The sequence below is a fragment of the Schistocerca americana genome, chromosome 2 (assembly GCF_021461395.2).
Source record: "Schistocerca americana isolate TAMUIC-IGC-003095 chromosome 2, iqSchAmer2.1, whole genome shotgun sequence".
In the NCBI taxonomy this organism is placed as follows: Eukaryota; Metazoa; Arthropoda; class Insecta; order Orthoptera; family Acrididae; genus Schistocerca; species Schistocerca americana.
Window position 1 is genome coordinate 110,887,696 of NC_060120.1, and position 18,584 is coordinate 110,906,279.

The 18,584-nt window shown below is 39.3% G+C and overlaps 1 protein-coding gene and 1 non-coding gene across 2 annotated transcripts in view; one reads left to right on the plus strand and one right to left on the minus strand.

Moving 5' to 3' along the window:
• Positions 1-1,320: 1,320 nt before the first annotated feature.
• LOC124596635 (protein IWS1 homolog) overlaps positions 1,321-18,584 on the minus strand; it is a 124,483-nt gene continuing 107,219 nt past the window's right edge. Inside the window, exons 8-10 of the mRNA XM_047135863.1 lie at positions 18,033-18,165; positions 12,062-12,173; positions 1,321-1,604 (exon numbers count right to left, since the gene is read on the minus strand). Coding sequence (XP_046991819.1) covers positions 1,482-1,604; positions 12,062-12,173; positions 18,033-18,165 — 368 coding nt within the window. The 3' untranslated portion in view covers positions 1,321-1,481. The remainder of the gene's footprint in view (positions 1,605-12,061; positions 12,174-18,032; positions 18,166-18,584) is intronic.
• On the plus strand, positions 2,049-2,123 carry Trnas-cga. The gene has a single exon. It is a non-coding gene; the product is annotated as a tRNA-Ser (tRNA).

Consider the following 18,584-nt stretch of genomic DNA (forward strand, 5'->3'; position numbering starts at 1 on the left):
AAGAAGAGCATGTTAAGAGGAGGATATGGTCATGCAGGAATGAAACCCTTATTGAGTCATCAATTTGCTACCTCTGACTCCTGATGTTTTCCACTCATATTACCATAATTTGATATCAACAGATAGTGTCAGGAATGCTCTCCTAGACTACCCATCAGACGACTCTGAAGATGATCATCAGGGCAAGTATGTTCCAGAATGAAAGTTTGAATAATCTCTTGATAATGCTGTTATGAAATTTATCAGTGTGAAAATTTGCGTATCAGTTGATTTTAAAGCATCTTTAATTTGTGGTTTTTGAATTGCTGTTAATAATGTTACCAGTCTTCTCAGAACAAAGTACCACAAAACCAATGTAAAAAGTCTTTCTTCCTTGTACTACAATAAAATTTAAGTTGCTACATGTTGTCATTCTGAAAGACTAGCAGCACTGCAAAAATTGTCCATTCCTTCCCACAAAGCTTCCTAAACTGTAAAATATTACACCTGTCTGATCATAGACAAAGGAAGTCCAACTGAAGGAACTCAACCACATTATTTAACAAGTTTCTGTTGTTATACTTTCAAGTAGGCATATGGTATGGTAAGCAATGCAAAGGGGATTAATAAAAATACACAACAGAACTAAAAACTCTGCCACTGAAATTTAATCAGGTGTCATTTCAACTTTGTTTTTGCTCTCCTGTAAAATTGTGGAAACTATAATTACACCCTTCTGACCAAAGAATAACAAATCATTCTAGACACAAAAAACATTTACAAATTAATAATGATATGATTATAATATTCACAAACTTCAACATTTCAACATGCCTGATCTACACTGTCTTGGATTTCACTGTACTTCATTTGAATTTCCAGAAAGCTAAGACATAATTGTTTAAGAATCTCCTATCTTTGTGAAGTATGAAATGGCAGATGGTGCAATCCACCACAAGAACACTAGGAAAACCTAAGGTTAAGTACTTTTAGACAATATAATTTCTTCTGACACTTACAATGTTTTTATATTGGTGAATCACAAAACAGTGCGAGTCAGGTACAACAAGATACCCAGAATATATCCTGTGTGTGTGTGTGTGTGTGTGTTTAATATATTTAAAATTAGGTTTTCCTGACTAGCTGAAAATGCAACACCTGCAATTCAATGCTTCATGAAGACAGAAAATACTCCGTTAATTTTGTATTACCCTTCTGTTACAGAGACGGCATAAAGACCAGCACTCATTTACCAATTAGGAAAATACTGAACTGAGACTTGAAGCACAGAGACACTCCACTCAGTTATCTGTCTTTACAATAAACTGTAATAAATTCCACTTACAAGCACACACATATATTTCATAAATATAGCTGATTTTATTTACATTACAGTACACACTGCATTTCCACATGCAACAAGAGTATGAATACTGAACACTATGTATGCAAGTACAAGGAACACATACTGCCCAAAGTGGCATTGAGTCTTTAACAGTTCTTCATAGTGCCATTTTCCGTCCTTCAATAGATATTTCAACAGCCCGGCGAGCTTTCTTCAAGCGTTTGTTATCAAGGTAGTTCTTCATATGTTTCTCGAATCTGTTAAGTGACTTCTTTGTCGTCTGAAACAGATCACAATGATGTATAGAATGCTGCTTGTCTAGTTTTTGACATTATTGTATGAGAATATTACACAAAAGAAAGTAACTCTCACTGCACATACACAGGGCAAGCATAACATGATCTTTAAAAAAATGAGCCTCTAACCCCTTCCGCTCAGTCCCCAGTACCTTCAAGTGACTCACAATGCTCATGAATTTGTCTTTTTTGTGAATTCAGTAAAAATCAATGTGTATTAGAAAAGATTGTTATACAAATTTAAGAGTGGAATGAGATTTTCACTCTGCAGCGGAGTGTGCGCTGATATGGCTAAGCCATGTCTTCGCAATATCCTTTCTTTCAGGAGTGCTAGTTCTGCAAGTTTCGCAGGAGAGCTTCTGTAAAATTTGGAAGGTAGGAGACGAGGTACTGGCAGAAGTAAGGCTGTGAGGACGGGGCGTGAGTCGTGCTTGGGTAGCTCAGTTGGTAGAGCACTTGCCCGCGAAAGGCAAAGGTCCCGAGTTCGAGTCTCGGCCTGGCACACAGTTTCAATTTAAGAGTGCTTTGAAGAAGGAAGATTAGGATTTAACATTCTGTTGAAAATGAGGTCATTACAGATAGCGTGTGTTTTGAGTGTAGCCCAAAGGAAGCAATGTACAGAGCAAGCAAAGAACCTACAGTCTTCTGTTTCACTGTACAAACTTGCTATTCTACTCATCATTACAATGTAACATTAACACACACAAATTTGAAAGTCTCTCTCTCTCTCTCTCTCTGGGCAGGTTGGGGATTTTCTCTGCACGGGGACTGGGTGTTTGTGTTGTCCTCATCATTTCTTCTTCATCATCATCATCATCATCATCCGTGACACTGGCTACATTGGACTGTGAAACAATTGGGACTTTGTACGGGTGCTGATGACCATGCAGTTGAGCACTCCCTCCCTCCCTCTCTCTCTCTCTCTCTCTCTCTCTCTCTCTCTCTCTCTCTCTCACACACACACACACACACACACACACACACACACACACACACAGAGAGAGAGAGAGAGAGAGAGAGAGAGAGAGAGAGAGAGATCCAGCGTGTAGGAATTTACAATACAAGTGTACATTCTTTCCTATTTTCTGCCTCTCTCACTGTGTACATATGTTCCATGTATGGATTTACACACACTGATCTTACTACTTATTCTCACAGTTTCTACTCATGGAATGACTGAAACACTATATAGAAGGCTGATCAAGAATAGTAATTCTGCGTTAATAGAAACAATCATCAACAGTCAAAGCTGTATCAAAGAGTTCATAAACATTTGTCAATTTGTAACTATGTGTTAAGCCCAGTCTCCAACCTTGTACTTTGTTCCTCGAGTCAATCCATGTGACCACAGTTCACCAATTATCTGAGTCTCTAATCTAGTAACGACACTCTCCCTCTCTTACAATCTGCAAGTGGAAGAGTACTGCTTGAGAATGGATGGTATCTGCGTGCATTTCGCAGTCCACTAAAGACTTAACTAGTTACAAATATTTAGCACAGTGAACATCCCATCATTCTACTGCATAAAATACTTCCAGCTCAAGTTTTTAAACAATGAAGCTCATCTCAACTGACATGCAATGGCCACTCCATTCATTTTAACTACAATAATGAATGATGATGATACTAAGCACTCAGGACAAAAAAATGTCAGAATTACCTATGTGAAACTATTCAAACTAAATACTCCGGTACCTAACGCAATGCGTTCCTTACAAACCTTCATTTGCAGATGGATGATGATTGTACAAACCGTACGTTTTAAATATGAGATAAAAAGTTAAGAGTTAACTTTCTGATGTCAACCAACCAAGTTAACATCCTTCACACAGAAATCAGATACCTAAAGCCTGCTCAACATTAATTTAGTATTGACAGTTACAACAGAAGAAGTAGGGAGGAGCCCATTGTGGAGGTACGAACCACATTCTGCCACCCATGAGATCTGCAGCCGCAGCAATGAGCCGAAATTTCCAAACCTTCACTCTGGCACCACAACCCTTCTCACCTACACAGTGCTTGAGTTTCAGACAGTTTAATGTCCCGTGTAATTGTTGTATCTCATGATTTGGTTTGTTTCCATTTTTTATGGATGCAGCAGTTATTATTTTACACTCCTGGAAATTGAAATAAGAACACCGTGAATTCATTGTCCCAGGAAGGGGAAACTTTATTGACACATTCCTGGGGTCAGATACATCACATGATCACACTGACAGAACCACAGGCACATAGACACAGGCAACAGAGCATGCACAATGTCGGCACTAGTACAGTGTATATCCACCTTTCGCAGCAATGCAGGCTGCTATTCTCCCATGGAGACGATCGTAGAGATGCTGGATGTAGTCCTGTGGAACGGCTTGCCATGCCATTTCCACCTGGCGCCTCAGTTGGACCAGCGTTCGTGCTGGACGTGCAGACCGCGTGAGACGACGCTTCATCCAGTCCCAAACATACTCAATGGGGGACAGATCCGGAGATCTTGCTGGCCAGGGTAGTTGACTTACACCTTCTAGAGCACGTTGGGTGGCACGGGATACATGCGGACGTGCATTGTCCTGTTGGAACAGCAAGTTCCCTTGCCGGTCTAGGAATGGTAGAACGATGGGTTCGATGTCGGTTTGGATGTACCGTACACTATTCAATGTCCCCTCGACGATCACCAGTGGTGTACGGCCAGTGTAGGAGATCGCTCCCCACACCATGATGCCGGGTGTTGGCCCTGTGTGCCTCGGTCGTATGCAGTCCTGATTGTGGCGCTCACCTGCACGGCGCCAAACACGCATACGACCATCATTGGCACCAAGGCAGAAGCGACTCTCATCGCTGAAGACGACACGTCTCCATTCGTCCCTCCATTCACGCCTGTCGCGACACCACTGGAGGCGGGCTGCACGATGTTGGGGCGTGAGCGGAAGACGGCCTAACGGTGTGCGGGACCGTAGCCCAGCTTCATGGAGACGGTTGCGAATGGTCCTCGCCGATACCTCAGGAGCAACAGTGTCCCTAATTTGCTGGGAAGTGGCGGTGCGGTCCCCTACGGCACTGCGTAGGATCCTACGGTCTTGGCGTGCATCCGTGCGTCGCTGCGGTCCGGTCCCAGGTCGACGGGCACGTGCACCTTCCGCCGACCACTGGCGACAACATCGATGTACTGTGGAGACCTCACGCCCCACGTGTTGAGCAATTCGGCGGTACGTCCACCCGGCCTCCCGCATGCCCACTATACGCCCTCGCTCAAAGTCCGTCAACTGCACATACGGTTCACGTCCACGCTGTCGCGGCATGCTACCAGTGTTAAAGACTGCGATGGAGCTCCGTATGCCACGGCAAACTGGCTGACACTGACGGCGGCGGTGCACAAATGCTGCGCAGCTAGCGCCATTCGACGGCCAACACCGCGGTTCCTGGTGTGTCCGCTGTGCCGTGCGTGTGATCATTGCTTGTACAGCCCTCTCGCAGTGTCCGGAGCAAGTATGGTGGGTCTGACACACCGGTGTCAATGTGTTCTTTTTTCCATTTCCAGGAGTGTATTTGTTACCGTCATTTGTTGTGTGCTACCAAATGATGTCAGAAAGAAGTCCGCAGAAAGTTACGAGCAGAAAAATTCTGTGTCATTCTCTTGGCCTGGGGAGTGATGCACAAGATCAGTCAACAGAAACAGTTTGCATGTTACTGGCCTACTGTGAGACTGAAAAATTCTATGGGGACCTGCTGTTCTCCGTTAACAATATAACTGTTAGAATGGCTGCAGTTCTGAATGTGAACAAAAACATTACTATGAAGATTGGCAAAGAAATGCTCAAGAAATAAAAGGAAGCTGGAAAAGTATCTAGGCTTGAAACTCTTGAGGAAAAAACATTATATGGATAAGCGGTTTGCTAAAGTACATTCATCTGCTGAGTATGCAATTCGTCACCATGTTTATGGTTAATATTGCAGAAAGGAAAACCCGAAAGTCAGCAAGTTATAGTCACCTGTATGGAATTAGGTCTTTTTCAAGGCAGTTGCGCACAGTTTTGCATGACACATGATCCAGCCACAAACTGTTGATGGTGAGGGAGTATGAAGCTGCATGGCAATGCCAGTTTTTAAGGAAGATATATATGGCACGAATATCGATGAAGTGTTGTGGCTTGATGAAACTGGGTTAATTCTGATGTTATCAAGCAGGGCTGGACAGGTGACACAACTAAAGGAACAATGGCAATGGGGGCTGACTTATTCCTTGTCATGTAGGCAACTAACAAGGTTCTCTCTCGAATGGTCTCGTGCTTTGTAATCAACAGGAATGGAAGGTTATTACAAAGAAATGAACCATGTTACATTTAAAAAGTGGTTTGTACACTCAATAATTCAAAATCTGGGGAAACTGTCTTTTTTCTAGATAATGCTCCTTACCATTCAGTTACTGTTGACAAAACACCTGCCATGGCAAAGTGAGAGGAGGAAATAACTGACTGGCTTCAGTGTCAGTAAGTCTATGTAAGTGATGACCTTAGAAAGTTGGAGCTTATGGAACTACTACCTCTCCACAACACACAGGCCCCCATATATGAAATCTATATGCTTACAAAAACGTATTGGCTAACAATCTTACCACTGCCATTTCCACACAACAGAATTAACGTAGGCCCCAATTACAGATTATGTTGGCAGGAATGATAATCAATTTACCCTTTCTACAGCCTAAGCACTCACAAAAGAAGCTGTTAGGAACATCATCTCTGAAGACTGGAAGAAGGCAGAGACAAACATATGTAAAGCATCATGGAGAGAACAAGACAGAATGAAGCAGTTTTGAAAATTCCGTGGAGGAGACAATTATTTCATTAAATAACAGCAGTGCCAGTTACAGTGATATTAAGTATAGGTAGGTTCAGCTGCATGTCTGAAGTGCACAATTTGTAATGGCAACATAACAAAATTATATTTTCGTATGTTTTGACATTTTAATAAGGCGGCCTTATCAGCAACTAATTCCATATGAAATTCTTCTTGAGAATTCAATTTATATCACATAAAAAATATTACCATTAACAATAACTGCCACATTCAATACTTTTGTATTGCTTTTGTCCTTTTTTTGAAAATGGTTGGGTTATATATGATATGTTTTTAAACTGCTACAAACAAACATAAATCCCACATTCTGTAAAGTTAGAAATAAGTAGATGAATCAGAAAAATTACAAACAAATTGAGCCATTCCTTGCAATGAAACTATAACAGTGACCACTCAGTACTCGATGTGCGAGTCCACTTCATACTTGATACATGTGGAGGACATTGTGCATCAAGTTCATCTCATGTTCTGAGTTCCAGTTTGGAGTAGATGAAAATCTGATGTATTTTTAAGATTTCATTTGCTTAAAGTGTTTACATAACTTCAACAACCAAAATGTTTCCCCACATATCAAAAATTCAGTAACGTCATCAGAAAATGCATTTTCGTAAACTGTATAAGGGTGTCTACAGATTTTCAGAGGACCAAATTCACTAGTTTTTATATCACTTCTTTAGTTATATTTATGAACTCTTGAAGGTATTGAGGTACAATGACAAAATCAATTTTTTTTATGAACCCAAAAGCTGCTTGAAATAAAAGCTGAATGTAATAACAACTTACAAACTGTATGTCAGCACAAATAATGTAACTAGGTATGACTTGTAGAATACCATTCATCAAATGCTACAAAAACATGAAACTCTCACACAGGATGTGGTATGACTATTTTCAAATATATTAGCATAGTGATGTAGTGAAAACTTACAATTTTCTTTAAGGCACTACAACATTTTTGAAGGCACAAAATTTATGTCAAATGTTAAGCTTCACAGTAAAAGATTTGGTGTTTATATTTCTTAGCTAAACTTGAAATTTCAAGTTCTTCTTTTGCCTTTTCTATAACCATTCTTTGAGCTCTTTTGTTTATTGAACTGTTTTTCTTTTAAGATTACCCACTTTATTTTCATCAGATTTCTTCTTTTTGAAGGCTTCTATTCTTAGTGATGAAGCATTCTACACAGCTAGTATCACTAATTTTGTAACATTAACAAAAAACACTTATTTCTGCAACAACTGTACCTTTTAACTTTTCAACTAAAACTTTCTTGTTAACAGAAAAGCCTCTTTCAACTGCAGCATTTCCATGAAACATGCATAACAGCTTTAAAATGAACTAGATGAAGTCATGGTTCAAGTCTGCAGTAAATTCATCAGAAACTGTTCAAGTTCTATTTTCTTAGGATTCAACTGTTTCAGTTGTTTCTCAAAATATTAACAAAATTTACAGCATTCTACATCGGCTGTTGATGGAGTCACATGTTTTTTTGACATAAGTTCTTCAAATGTGATTGTCACTTAAAATTGAGCTCTGCATAACTTTGGGTGATATACATGAGCCTCCTTTGCCTATATTTAATTTCAAAGGACTGTTCTCAGCAATTTTTTGATACAGACTTTGCAAAACAACTGTGCGTTTCTGAAAGTAACCACATATAGCTCTAAAGGTGGCAAATGACAGTAGCAGGGTTTTTGCTAATATGGCCTGCACAGACGGACGCACAAGTCCACCACAGATAACAAAGATTTTTAAAACTTCTGGTGACTCTTTCTATATATGGACTACTGGGGGCAACATTTTGGGGAACTAACGCTATGACCACCTATTCAATTTCATTAGCTTTTCATGACTACCTGTTTATTTCCATTACTTTTTCATGACTTTCATGACCTGTAGAAACCCTGGTATATCATCTTAATAATTTGTTGCCTCAAATAAAACTAAAATTAAAACATAGTGGAGACTTGCGGAACAGATTGATGCAAGTTCCATATTTATAAAGTGAGTAGTTTATGAAACTGAGCGAGTCAAACAAAATGTTAAGGTTATGCGATGTTCCGTGTGGGACAGCACCTCTGCTACACACCTCTACGTGCTCCTCCTGAACTGTCAATCCTAAAGTAATTTTGAGCAGATAATAATTACCAGGGTACACAAATTTATTCCAACATCAGTAGTTGAAGATCTTGCATTCAACTGCAAACTATTCCACTTTTTCTCTGCTTTCTTTTGTCGAAGATTCTTTGTACAGATTAAACAGGATCAGTAACACGAAACAGTCTCATTTCTCAGTGCCTCTTATGAGCATGTTCTTCACCTTCCCTTAGTGCAGACACATTTTCACTTTTTTGCATACACCATGGAAGATAACCCTTTTCTACATCGAACTCTTAATAGACTTTTTATATATGACACGAGAGATGAGCCTTTTCTAACTCCAACCACTAATAATAGTTCATTTCTTTCTTAACTCACCCATATACCTGCAGTAGAAGTAATTCCACTGCAGCCTACCATATAAGTTAGACTTATAATTACTAACTACACAACATTTTAGTCTGTCCTTTCACACAGAAATAATACTGGTCAAATACAATAAAAACGTTTTTCAAAATTAATTCACTGACTGTAAATTCCTTGACATCAGCTGTATTAGGTATAGATATTCTATCTAATAACAAAATATGCAAATTTGTGCCGGACCAGGACTTGAACCCAGATTTCCCACTTATCGTAAGTGGTCTCCTTAATCATTTCGGGTATCTGTGCACGTTCCCCAGAATAACCCAAACTTCCCTATGTTACAATGCTTACATCATTATATCGTAGTCCCTTACATCATTATAGGAGGGTTGGAACTTTAATAGTGGCAACTATTTATTTACAGCTCGTACAAAATTAATGTGTGTTTCAAAGTTTTACTGACCTTCAAAGTAGTCACCAGCATTGTGAATAACCTGTTGTCAGCGATGTGAAAGTCGTAGGATACTCTTAGCAGTGCCAGTTGTGTTGACAGTTCGAGTGGTGTGGTCTATTGCCCGACGAATTTGTAAAAGTTCTGAAGCGAATGCCGTGAACCGTTCCCTTCAGTTAAGAAACTGAGTTGTACTCACAAGGGCTTAAATCAAGGTAGTGCAGTAGGTGGTATAGCACTTAGCAGCCCATCGGTCAAACAAATCAGTATCAGCTTGCACTGTACGTGCTTGAGCATTGCCCTGTAAAATGATGGTCAGGTCCTGCAGAAAGTGGTATCACTTCTGTCTCTAAGCTGGTCATAGGTTGTGGTCCAAAAATGAACAGCATACTGACAAAAGTGATGACACTTTCTGCAGGACGTGACCATCATTTTGCAGGACAATCCTCAAGCACGTACAGTGCAGCTGTTACTGATTTGTTTGACTGATGGGGCTGCTAAGGGCTATACCACCTACTGCACTCCCCCGACTTAAGCCCTCGTAAGTTCAACTCGATTTCTAAATTGAAGGAAACAATTCACGGCATTTGCTTCAGAACTGCTATAAATTCGTCGGGCAATAGACCGCACCGCTCGAACTGTCAACAGAACTGGCACTGCTAAGAGTATGCTACGACTTCCACATCGCTGACAACGGTTTATACACAATGCTGGTGTCTACTTTGAAGGTCAGTAAAACTTTTAAACATGTATCTATTTTGTACGAGCTGTAAATAAATAGTTGCCACTATTAAAAGTTCCAACCCTAGTATCATAGACCACTAAAATCGTCACCTAAAGCTCACAACATTACTGGGATTCCTGTACCAAGGAGAATGAGACAACGAAAGAATCGAGATCAAAGTCCCAGTCCAGCAGAAATTTTCACATGTCGCTCTTGGGTAGTAGATCTACTGTATTTACTCGAATCTAAGCCGCACCAGAAAAATGAGACTCGAAATCAAGGGAAAAAAATATTCGTATCTAAGCCGCACCTGAGATCTGAGACTCGAAATTCTAGGGGAGAGAAAAGTTTTAGGCCACACCTCCAAATCGAAACAAAGTTGGTCCATTGTAATACGAGACACAATTTAGGTCGAATGAATGACGATAGTTTGGTTCGAGTCGTAAGCTTAGCAGTTAAGCTTCACCAGTTAGCCATTGCTATGCGTCAAGCGCTCCGCCCGTATTTACATGGGTACCCTTCCTTTTTCCCCTGCTGTGTCTGGTTTGAATTTAATGCTTATTTTTCTTTGATCTGATATGTGCCGTTCTCTTTGTTATAGGTGTTTAAGTCACTCTAAGCTGAAAATGCATTATTGTACTGTGTCATGCATTGTTTGTCACATCCTGATAATGAGTTTGACGATCTGTCGCCGCTCGCGGCAAGACTAGCTTTTGTGCGCGCTACCGCGGCTTACAATAAAAAAAGAGAGAGGAATTGACTCATAAGCGAAACAATGGCAAGAGACTGCTATTTGTTGTTACTTACACTGCTGCTTTCTTTGATAGTGATCAGCAAGAAGCAAATAATAGACTACGTATGATAGAAGACGTTCTGAACGAGAGTTTAGCGAAAATTTTTCTCCGGTTGAAAATCTTTGCAGGCGCCTCTTTAGTACATTACATTCTGCACAGAAATTAGAGTCATCTTAGATTTAAAAATCTAGTCAATTGCCGTGCTTCATTTCTGACTGTATCACAATTAGGCATAAGAATAATATGAATATAAACATGACATGATATGTATATTCTTCCGCGTTTGCTGTAGTCTCACTCAAGTTTCGTAGTTTATTAGGCAGACAGGATTTAAATGAGATACCAGCAAACACGAAAGAATACATGGCAAAATGTTTATATTCGTATTATTCTTATGGTGAAGAGAATACTACATGTGATTCACAATCCACAAAAGTTTCTTTTAGCAACCATGTCTTCTCACAGGTAGGAAAAAATTCAGAACGTAGAGTTGGCCATATTGACACACATCCCAAACAGTCTTGCCAGTCGGATTTTCATAGTACATTGAAATGCTGCTACATTCGAAAATGAACAATATGGAATTTGTATTTACTTCGTTGGATAATGAATGAAAATGCAGTGGTCGAAACTCGGGGCGGAGAAAAAAGCTCGTCTTCCACTTCTTTTTTTTTTTTTAGTTTATTTTGGCGCCAGTATTTGTCTTCGTGCCTGCAAAGCATGCCTGTGTAGCGCTACATATATTCCACAGCAGAAGTTAGTTGTGGCGGCGGCACCTACCAAAATTTTTCGGAACTTCCGCTTACTTTGCACTCGATTCTAAGCCGCAGGCGGTTTTTTGGATTACAAAAACCGGAAAAAAAGAGTGGCTTAGATTCGAGTAAATACGGTATACCTAATACAGCTGATGTCAAGGAATTCGCAGTCACCTAATTAATTTTAAAATATTTTGTACAGCTGTGGATTGTCAACAGCTGTCTGTTCTTTCAGAGATATATGTATGTAAACAGTAAAAACACACTCAGTTTTTTAGTGTTTACGTGATACTGTTTGCTTAAACTATATAAAGTTTTTCAGTGTCAAGTCACTGTTAATGTAACTTTTGCTGATAATGTAACAAGAAGTTCACAATTACTTTAAAATTAAAAAATACATCTTACCCTGCTTATGTCAGTCTCATTCTGCCACTTGGGTCGGTTAACATAGTCTTTGTTGGAAGGAATAGGGACACGGGCTCTTGCTACCCATCCTTTATCACCAGGTCGCAAAGGCCTGAAAACAAATACATTTTATTTATTTTTATTTTACTGGTAGAGTTCAATGTAATGACAGCTTGGACAGGAAGCAGATATAACACATTTATTTCTGTGAAGGGTCAAAGTGCCCAGTTGTGAACACTGGTAAACAAGTTCAGCACCATTCTTTACGATGTTCTCTATAACATAAGGCTAAACATATCAATACACACAAAATAATCCTCCATCTTTTAGATCAGAATTCAGTTCTTTATTTGCCTACAACGGTCTGGGGAAGATACACATCCTGCTCAGCTGTTCCCCAGGAGTTGTTGACATGTATAACCGTACCACTTGGGTTTTCCTACAATGCTATTGACGCCTGTATATGTCTTGAGCCAACGATCTCGCACTGTTGCGGGCAAGTTACTTCCGTATATCAGTTAAAAAAAAAAAAAATATTTATCACACAGCATATGAGCCTATTTGCATGCTATCATTTGCAAAAAATCTTATTTTGATTTCTTGAATAGTTTATGAAATATGACAATTGTTATGATGACGTAATATCTGATTCGTAGGGGCAGTAATGGGCATGTCACATGCAACTGTCTGTCAGATGTAAAAATTAATAACCTGAGAGTGAAATGAGGTATTGTTCTCCTCTCAATTTTAAACAAAACTCCGATATTGTATCTACATTTCATACACTACAAAGTATGAACTAAAAATCAACCACACACAAATTTTACGCAATGCATTTTTACCTCTGCAAACTCTTTAAAATGTAGGGCAATGTTTATCGTTACTTGATGCAGTGCAGTAACTATGACATATAACAAAAAGAAATTCAATCCTTTATCAAGTGAAGATATAACAGTATAAGATGTGTAAAAATCAGTTTGTTTTGGTGAATAGTTGTCTTAAAATTGGATGATAAGTACTTTATAGCAGCCAAATGCCATTCCTCAGCACACTAGTATCGGAAACTGGTTAGCAGGAGAGGACAACAAAGCTGCACTCAGTGCAGAATGCAAAGAGTATGTCTGTAGCAACAGGTGCTGTCACATATAAAGAGACACCACTAAATTATACTTTCTGATGATGCCTGACAAGACAAATTAAGGTTTGAAATGAAGTATTAGCTTTGATTGGATAAGGATGGGATAATCAATATGCCATACAAAACTATCTGGTCATTTGATGTGATTTTGAGAAATTGCAGGAAAATTAAATCAGGATGGCCAGATTAGGATTTGAGCCCTGCCCTTCCCCGATATGAGTCAAGTGTGTTTCGGACAGTGCCATATCACCTGTGGTCACAATCTGTTTAGTGCTATCACTCCAAATCAGAAAAATTACATTATCTAAAGATATTTTGAAACGCTACCGGCAACTGACAAATGGGAAAACATTATCAAAAACACTTGTGAGTTTTCAGATCCATTTGCTGAAAAACAAACTTCTGATGGTTGGTTGGTTGGGGAAGGAGACCAGACAGCGAGGTCATCGGTCTATTCGAATTAGGGAAGGACGGGGAAGGAAGTCGGCCGTGCCCCTTGAAAGGAACCATCCCGACATTTGCCTGGAGCGATTTAGGGAAATCACGGAAAACCTAAATCAGGATGGCCGGTCGCGGGATTAAACCGCCGTCCGCCTGAATGCGAGTCCAGTGTCTTACCACTGCGCCACCTCGCTCGGTCAAACTTCTGATCATACAAGACAGTTCATAAAGGAAACTTAAAAAGATAGCCAATGATAATGTTACAGTGATGCACAATTCACCTACATTACTCTTAAATCTGTTTTAGAATGTTTCTTCTTTTCCTTGGTTTTTCCTATGAACACTCAAAGCTGTCACCTAAAGGTTCAATATATGGCTGTTGTTACCTATTTCAAAATTGCTTTTAATTGTCTTTTTTGCAAACTAGCACGGCCTATATCTTAGGTAACATTTTCATTGCTAGACTAAGGTAACAGATTATTTTCTTTCATACACACAATTATGGAAAATACAGGATGAAATTAAGTGTGTATAAGAGGACAAATAGCCACTCACAAAATAAGAGAGAGATTGAGTAACAGGAGACAGGTAAATAAGAAAGGTGAAAAATTGCTCAACTTTCTAATAGCATGTACATTGGACAAAAACACAAGTGTTCTGCGATCAGGCCCACCCAACCTATGCATTATCTTTGTCCACCTCCATACTACTACTACTACTTCTTCCAGCACTCTGCCCCATGAGTCATATCCCTGTGGAAGACACAGGTGCAAGCCCTGTCCCATACTTCTGTTCACCACCTTCTGTTCTAGTCCTGTCACAGGCATTAATTATTCCTTAAAGGCAGAGCCATCTGCAAAGACATCCATTTTATCTGTCAACTACACTGCAAATCCTGCACAGCATTTAACATGGATATGGCCAGGAACAAATGGGAAAACTGGATGGTATCCATCCAGCTGTAAGACCAAGGAAGAAATGGGAGGATGAACTGCTGAAGGACCTACAGCAGCTGGTGCCCATTAGAACTGGATCCAAAGTGCACAAGATAGCCATCCCTGTAGGAACACATTAAGGTTGGTGCATGGTCTTCATTGCCCATAATCAGCCATGTGTGTGTATGAATGAATGAATGAATGGAGACTGCCAAACTATGGCTGAAGGTCAAGTAGACCAACTAACAGCAGAGCAAGCTAATCATCATCATATCATTACTTCAAAACTTCTGTAATTTGGATCCTCCCTACCAACATTACCTCTTCTTCTGAATTTAACAAATGATAAGCATACTTATAATATATTTTATTTCCATAATCCCCCCGGTCTCAATTTACACCAGTCTCTGCCCACCTCCCCATCTGGCCTCACCTCTCCTGTTCCCATCCCAAAATTCCCTCCACACTACCATTAACAATCTGTTTCCCAATGGGAGAATTTCATCGCATCCCTCTTTCAATTATTCCTCCATTCCTCATCCCCTCTCCCTCCCTCCCTCTCCTCTCCCCTCCCTATTCTTGATTGTATAAATCATTCACAAGTATGTTTCTTTTCCTCTCATTCCTTCTATGATCTCTGGACTTAAGCCAGTTCAATGTTTAACCATGTTTTGTCTCTGACCTCCTACTTCCTTCGATGCATTTTCTTTACCTCTGGCTTCCTTCCTTCTCACAGCAGGTGAACAGGTGAGTCCTCTTCACGTAATGTCTGTGAGACCTGCCCCCACCCCCAACCCCATTACCAACTTGCCCAGCCAATCCCTCTTTCCTTACTGGAGAAGGAAGTACACATTCTGAAACCTCCAAATTTCTCAAATTGGGATCCACAGCCCATATAAAATCACCGAGCTTATTTTCCATTTATTTGTCTATTATTATTGGATACAAGTCTGCACATCTCATCAAATTTGCCGATTTTGACCTTCTTGACCATGTAGCAATGATTTGCTGTTTTACCAGATTCCTAATATTCACAGTACACTCGTGAAATGGCCATATGGGAAAATCTCCACTTCATCACTACCTCGGAGATGCTGTGTCCCATGTCTTGTGTGCAGACTATAACAGCACATTCAAACTCACTTGAATATTGATAACCTGCCACTGTAGCAGCAATAACCGATCTAACAACTGTGACAGACACTTGTCCTACCCAGGTGTTGCTGACTGCAGTGCTCTACACTGCTTGTTTACGTATCTCTGTATTTGAATATGCATGCCTATACTAGTTTCTTTGGTGCTTCAGCATATTTCCATGTGGCTTTAATTTCTACATACCTCAAATGCTTTTATATACTTCATCTGATGTTATTTCAGGAATGTCATTATCAACTATCTGTGTTTGCAATTTACATCTCATACTGCAGAAACATTTCTTAATCCATAAAGGCTAGTTTGTTATCTATTATGACACCGGCCATCTTCACTCTTGAAATGTGGTGTCTATCTACCCTAAACAAGTTCCTGTTTTGTCTCATTGTATCTAATTTCCATTGCAATTTCTCACATCACCTCTAAAAAAATAACTGAATTTATTTACTTAACCTGCATATTCTATCACATTTCTATTAACATTTGCTAAGTAATGGCATTTCATGGTAGGTCCATGCATAGCTTTTCATTTCAATTTTTAATAATGTTTTGACGGAATATATGCAAAAGTAAAGTGACTTAAAAATGATAATACAACAAAGCAATCTTGACACATATAGTCCTTGTTTATACAGCATTCAGGTGAACATGAAAAACAAGTTAACATTGTCCTTTCTTAAGGACTAGAGGTAGCTGTTATTAAGATAGTCATTACAAATATTTTATCATATAACCACTTCTAAGCTACAATATTTATAATGAAAGTTAATGAACTTCTTTAACATTATGTTACACAGATGCTATGGCTTTTTTAAAGGCTGCAACTGCACTTTCCTTAGAGCTGTAACCTTCTGTAAAAATTTAACATTTGCTGATAAATCAGGACTGCCCAGTTTTGTCTGTAGCAATGATTTCCAATAGATACCACGAAAATGCCAAATACATCAGCTGTCATAATCTCTGGAAACAGCACATGGCACATCTGAAACTTGCAGTGATACAAGTTGAGTCATTTGATGTGTCCTGTTCTTTAAGATTATGGCAACTAATATACTTGGCAAATTCTTGGCGTCACTTGAAAATAGCCTCTACAGCATAATGTAGCAATACAGTTTTTGACAAAAGCTTACAGCCACATTGGAGGCAGATGAGTTAACTCATCTTGCTCTGCTGCTTCCCAAGCACTGGTGACATGTTTAAAAATGGCCTCTGTTTTTTTCTCAAGTCCCATCCTGCCAGCCTCTCACTGCTGCAGACAAGTTACTTCCATATCTCGATTAATAAAAAAGTTAAGAGTGTTTCTCACAAGACAGATGTGCCTCTTCACATGAAATCATTTGCAAAAAAACCTCACTCTTGAACTATTTATGAAATACGACAATTCCCAATGTGCAGGAACAAAATTGGGCATGCTGCACACACAATCACATGCTGCATATAAAAACCAATAACTTCAGAATGAAATGAGATGATATTCTAGTAAAATTTCAATATCTTATCTACATTTCATACATAGTACATACAAGCTAAAATCAACAGTACTTAAAGTTTACGGAGCGAGGTGGCGCAGTGGTTAGCACACTGGACTCGCATTCGGGAGGACGACGGTTCAATCCCATCTCCGGCCATCCTGATTTAGGTTTTCCGTGATTTCCCTAAATCGTTTCGGGCAAATGCCGGGATGGTTCCTTTGAAAGGGCACGGCCGATTTCCTTCCCAATCCTTCCCTAACCCGAGCTTGCGCTCCGTCTCTAATGACCTCATTGACGACGGGACGTTAAACACTAAGCACCACCACCACCGCTTAAAGTTTACGCAACATGTTTTTACCTCTGCAAACATTTTAAAATTCTGTGCAATGCTTTACTTAATTTGATGCAGCACAGTAACTACGATGAATAATGAAAAATAATTCAATTCTTTATTATGTGAAGATATCAGACTGTAAGATGTGCAAATGTGAAGTTTTTTCACCAAGTAGTTTTCTTAAAATCAGCTGAAAGCATTCATAGTGGCCAGAACGCTGTCTCTTAGCATGGTAGCAGCATTATGCAAGCAGTACAGCAACAGTACAGAATGCAGAGAGAATGTCTGTAGCAGTCAAAGGGGTTAACGTAAGTATTTTTGGAATTTCATTCGTTAATACACTTTAAGAATATGAAAATTACAGAATAATACACAGAGCAAAATGGCATGTGGACAATCTAATATCAGCACGAGACAAATACGATCCTACATTCTTACACAGTTTATATTTTATGAAATGAATCAAATGTGACAAATCCTACACAATTACATAACATACTTTTCTTCAGTTTCTCCAACTGCCAATGCTTTGGTAATGTCCTGTTTTCTTGAATGTTCTTCTTCAACTGAAATACGCTGTCTCTTGGGTTGTTGTTCACTGTCTCTCTGCATCCGTTCTTCCTTTGACATAGCTGTGAAGACAATTTAATTGAACGACTGATTTAAAATTAAAGTACATTTGTCAAGAGAAATACTTATTAGGAGGAACTGTATTCAAAATACAAGTGACAATTTATGCCTTTAACACACTACCAACTACAAATGACTGCATTATAACTGAAGTTTAGATTTTATACTTGCAGTGTAACTGATCAAGCAAACTTCTTGCATACAACTACACATATAATGAGACATAAAATCACTGGCAGAACAGCATTTACAATTAATTGTTGGCATTTCTTTTTCACATTTTTGGCTGTTTTTCACAAGCTATCTTCTGTCTACAAAATCCAACAGATCTTAGTACTTCCTTTAATTTTAATTGTGTAAATTATCTCTTAAGCAAACTAAAAGTCTGCATGGCCCTCCTGTATTCATTTAAAGTAACCAT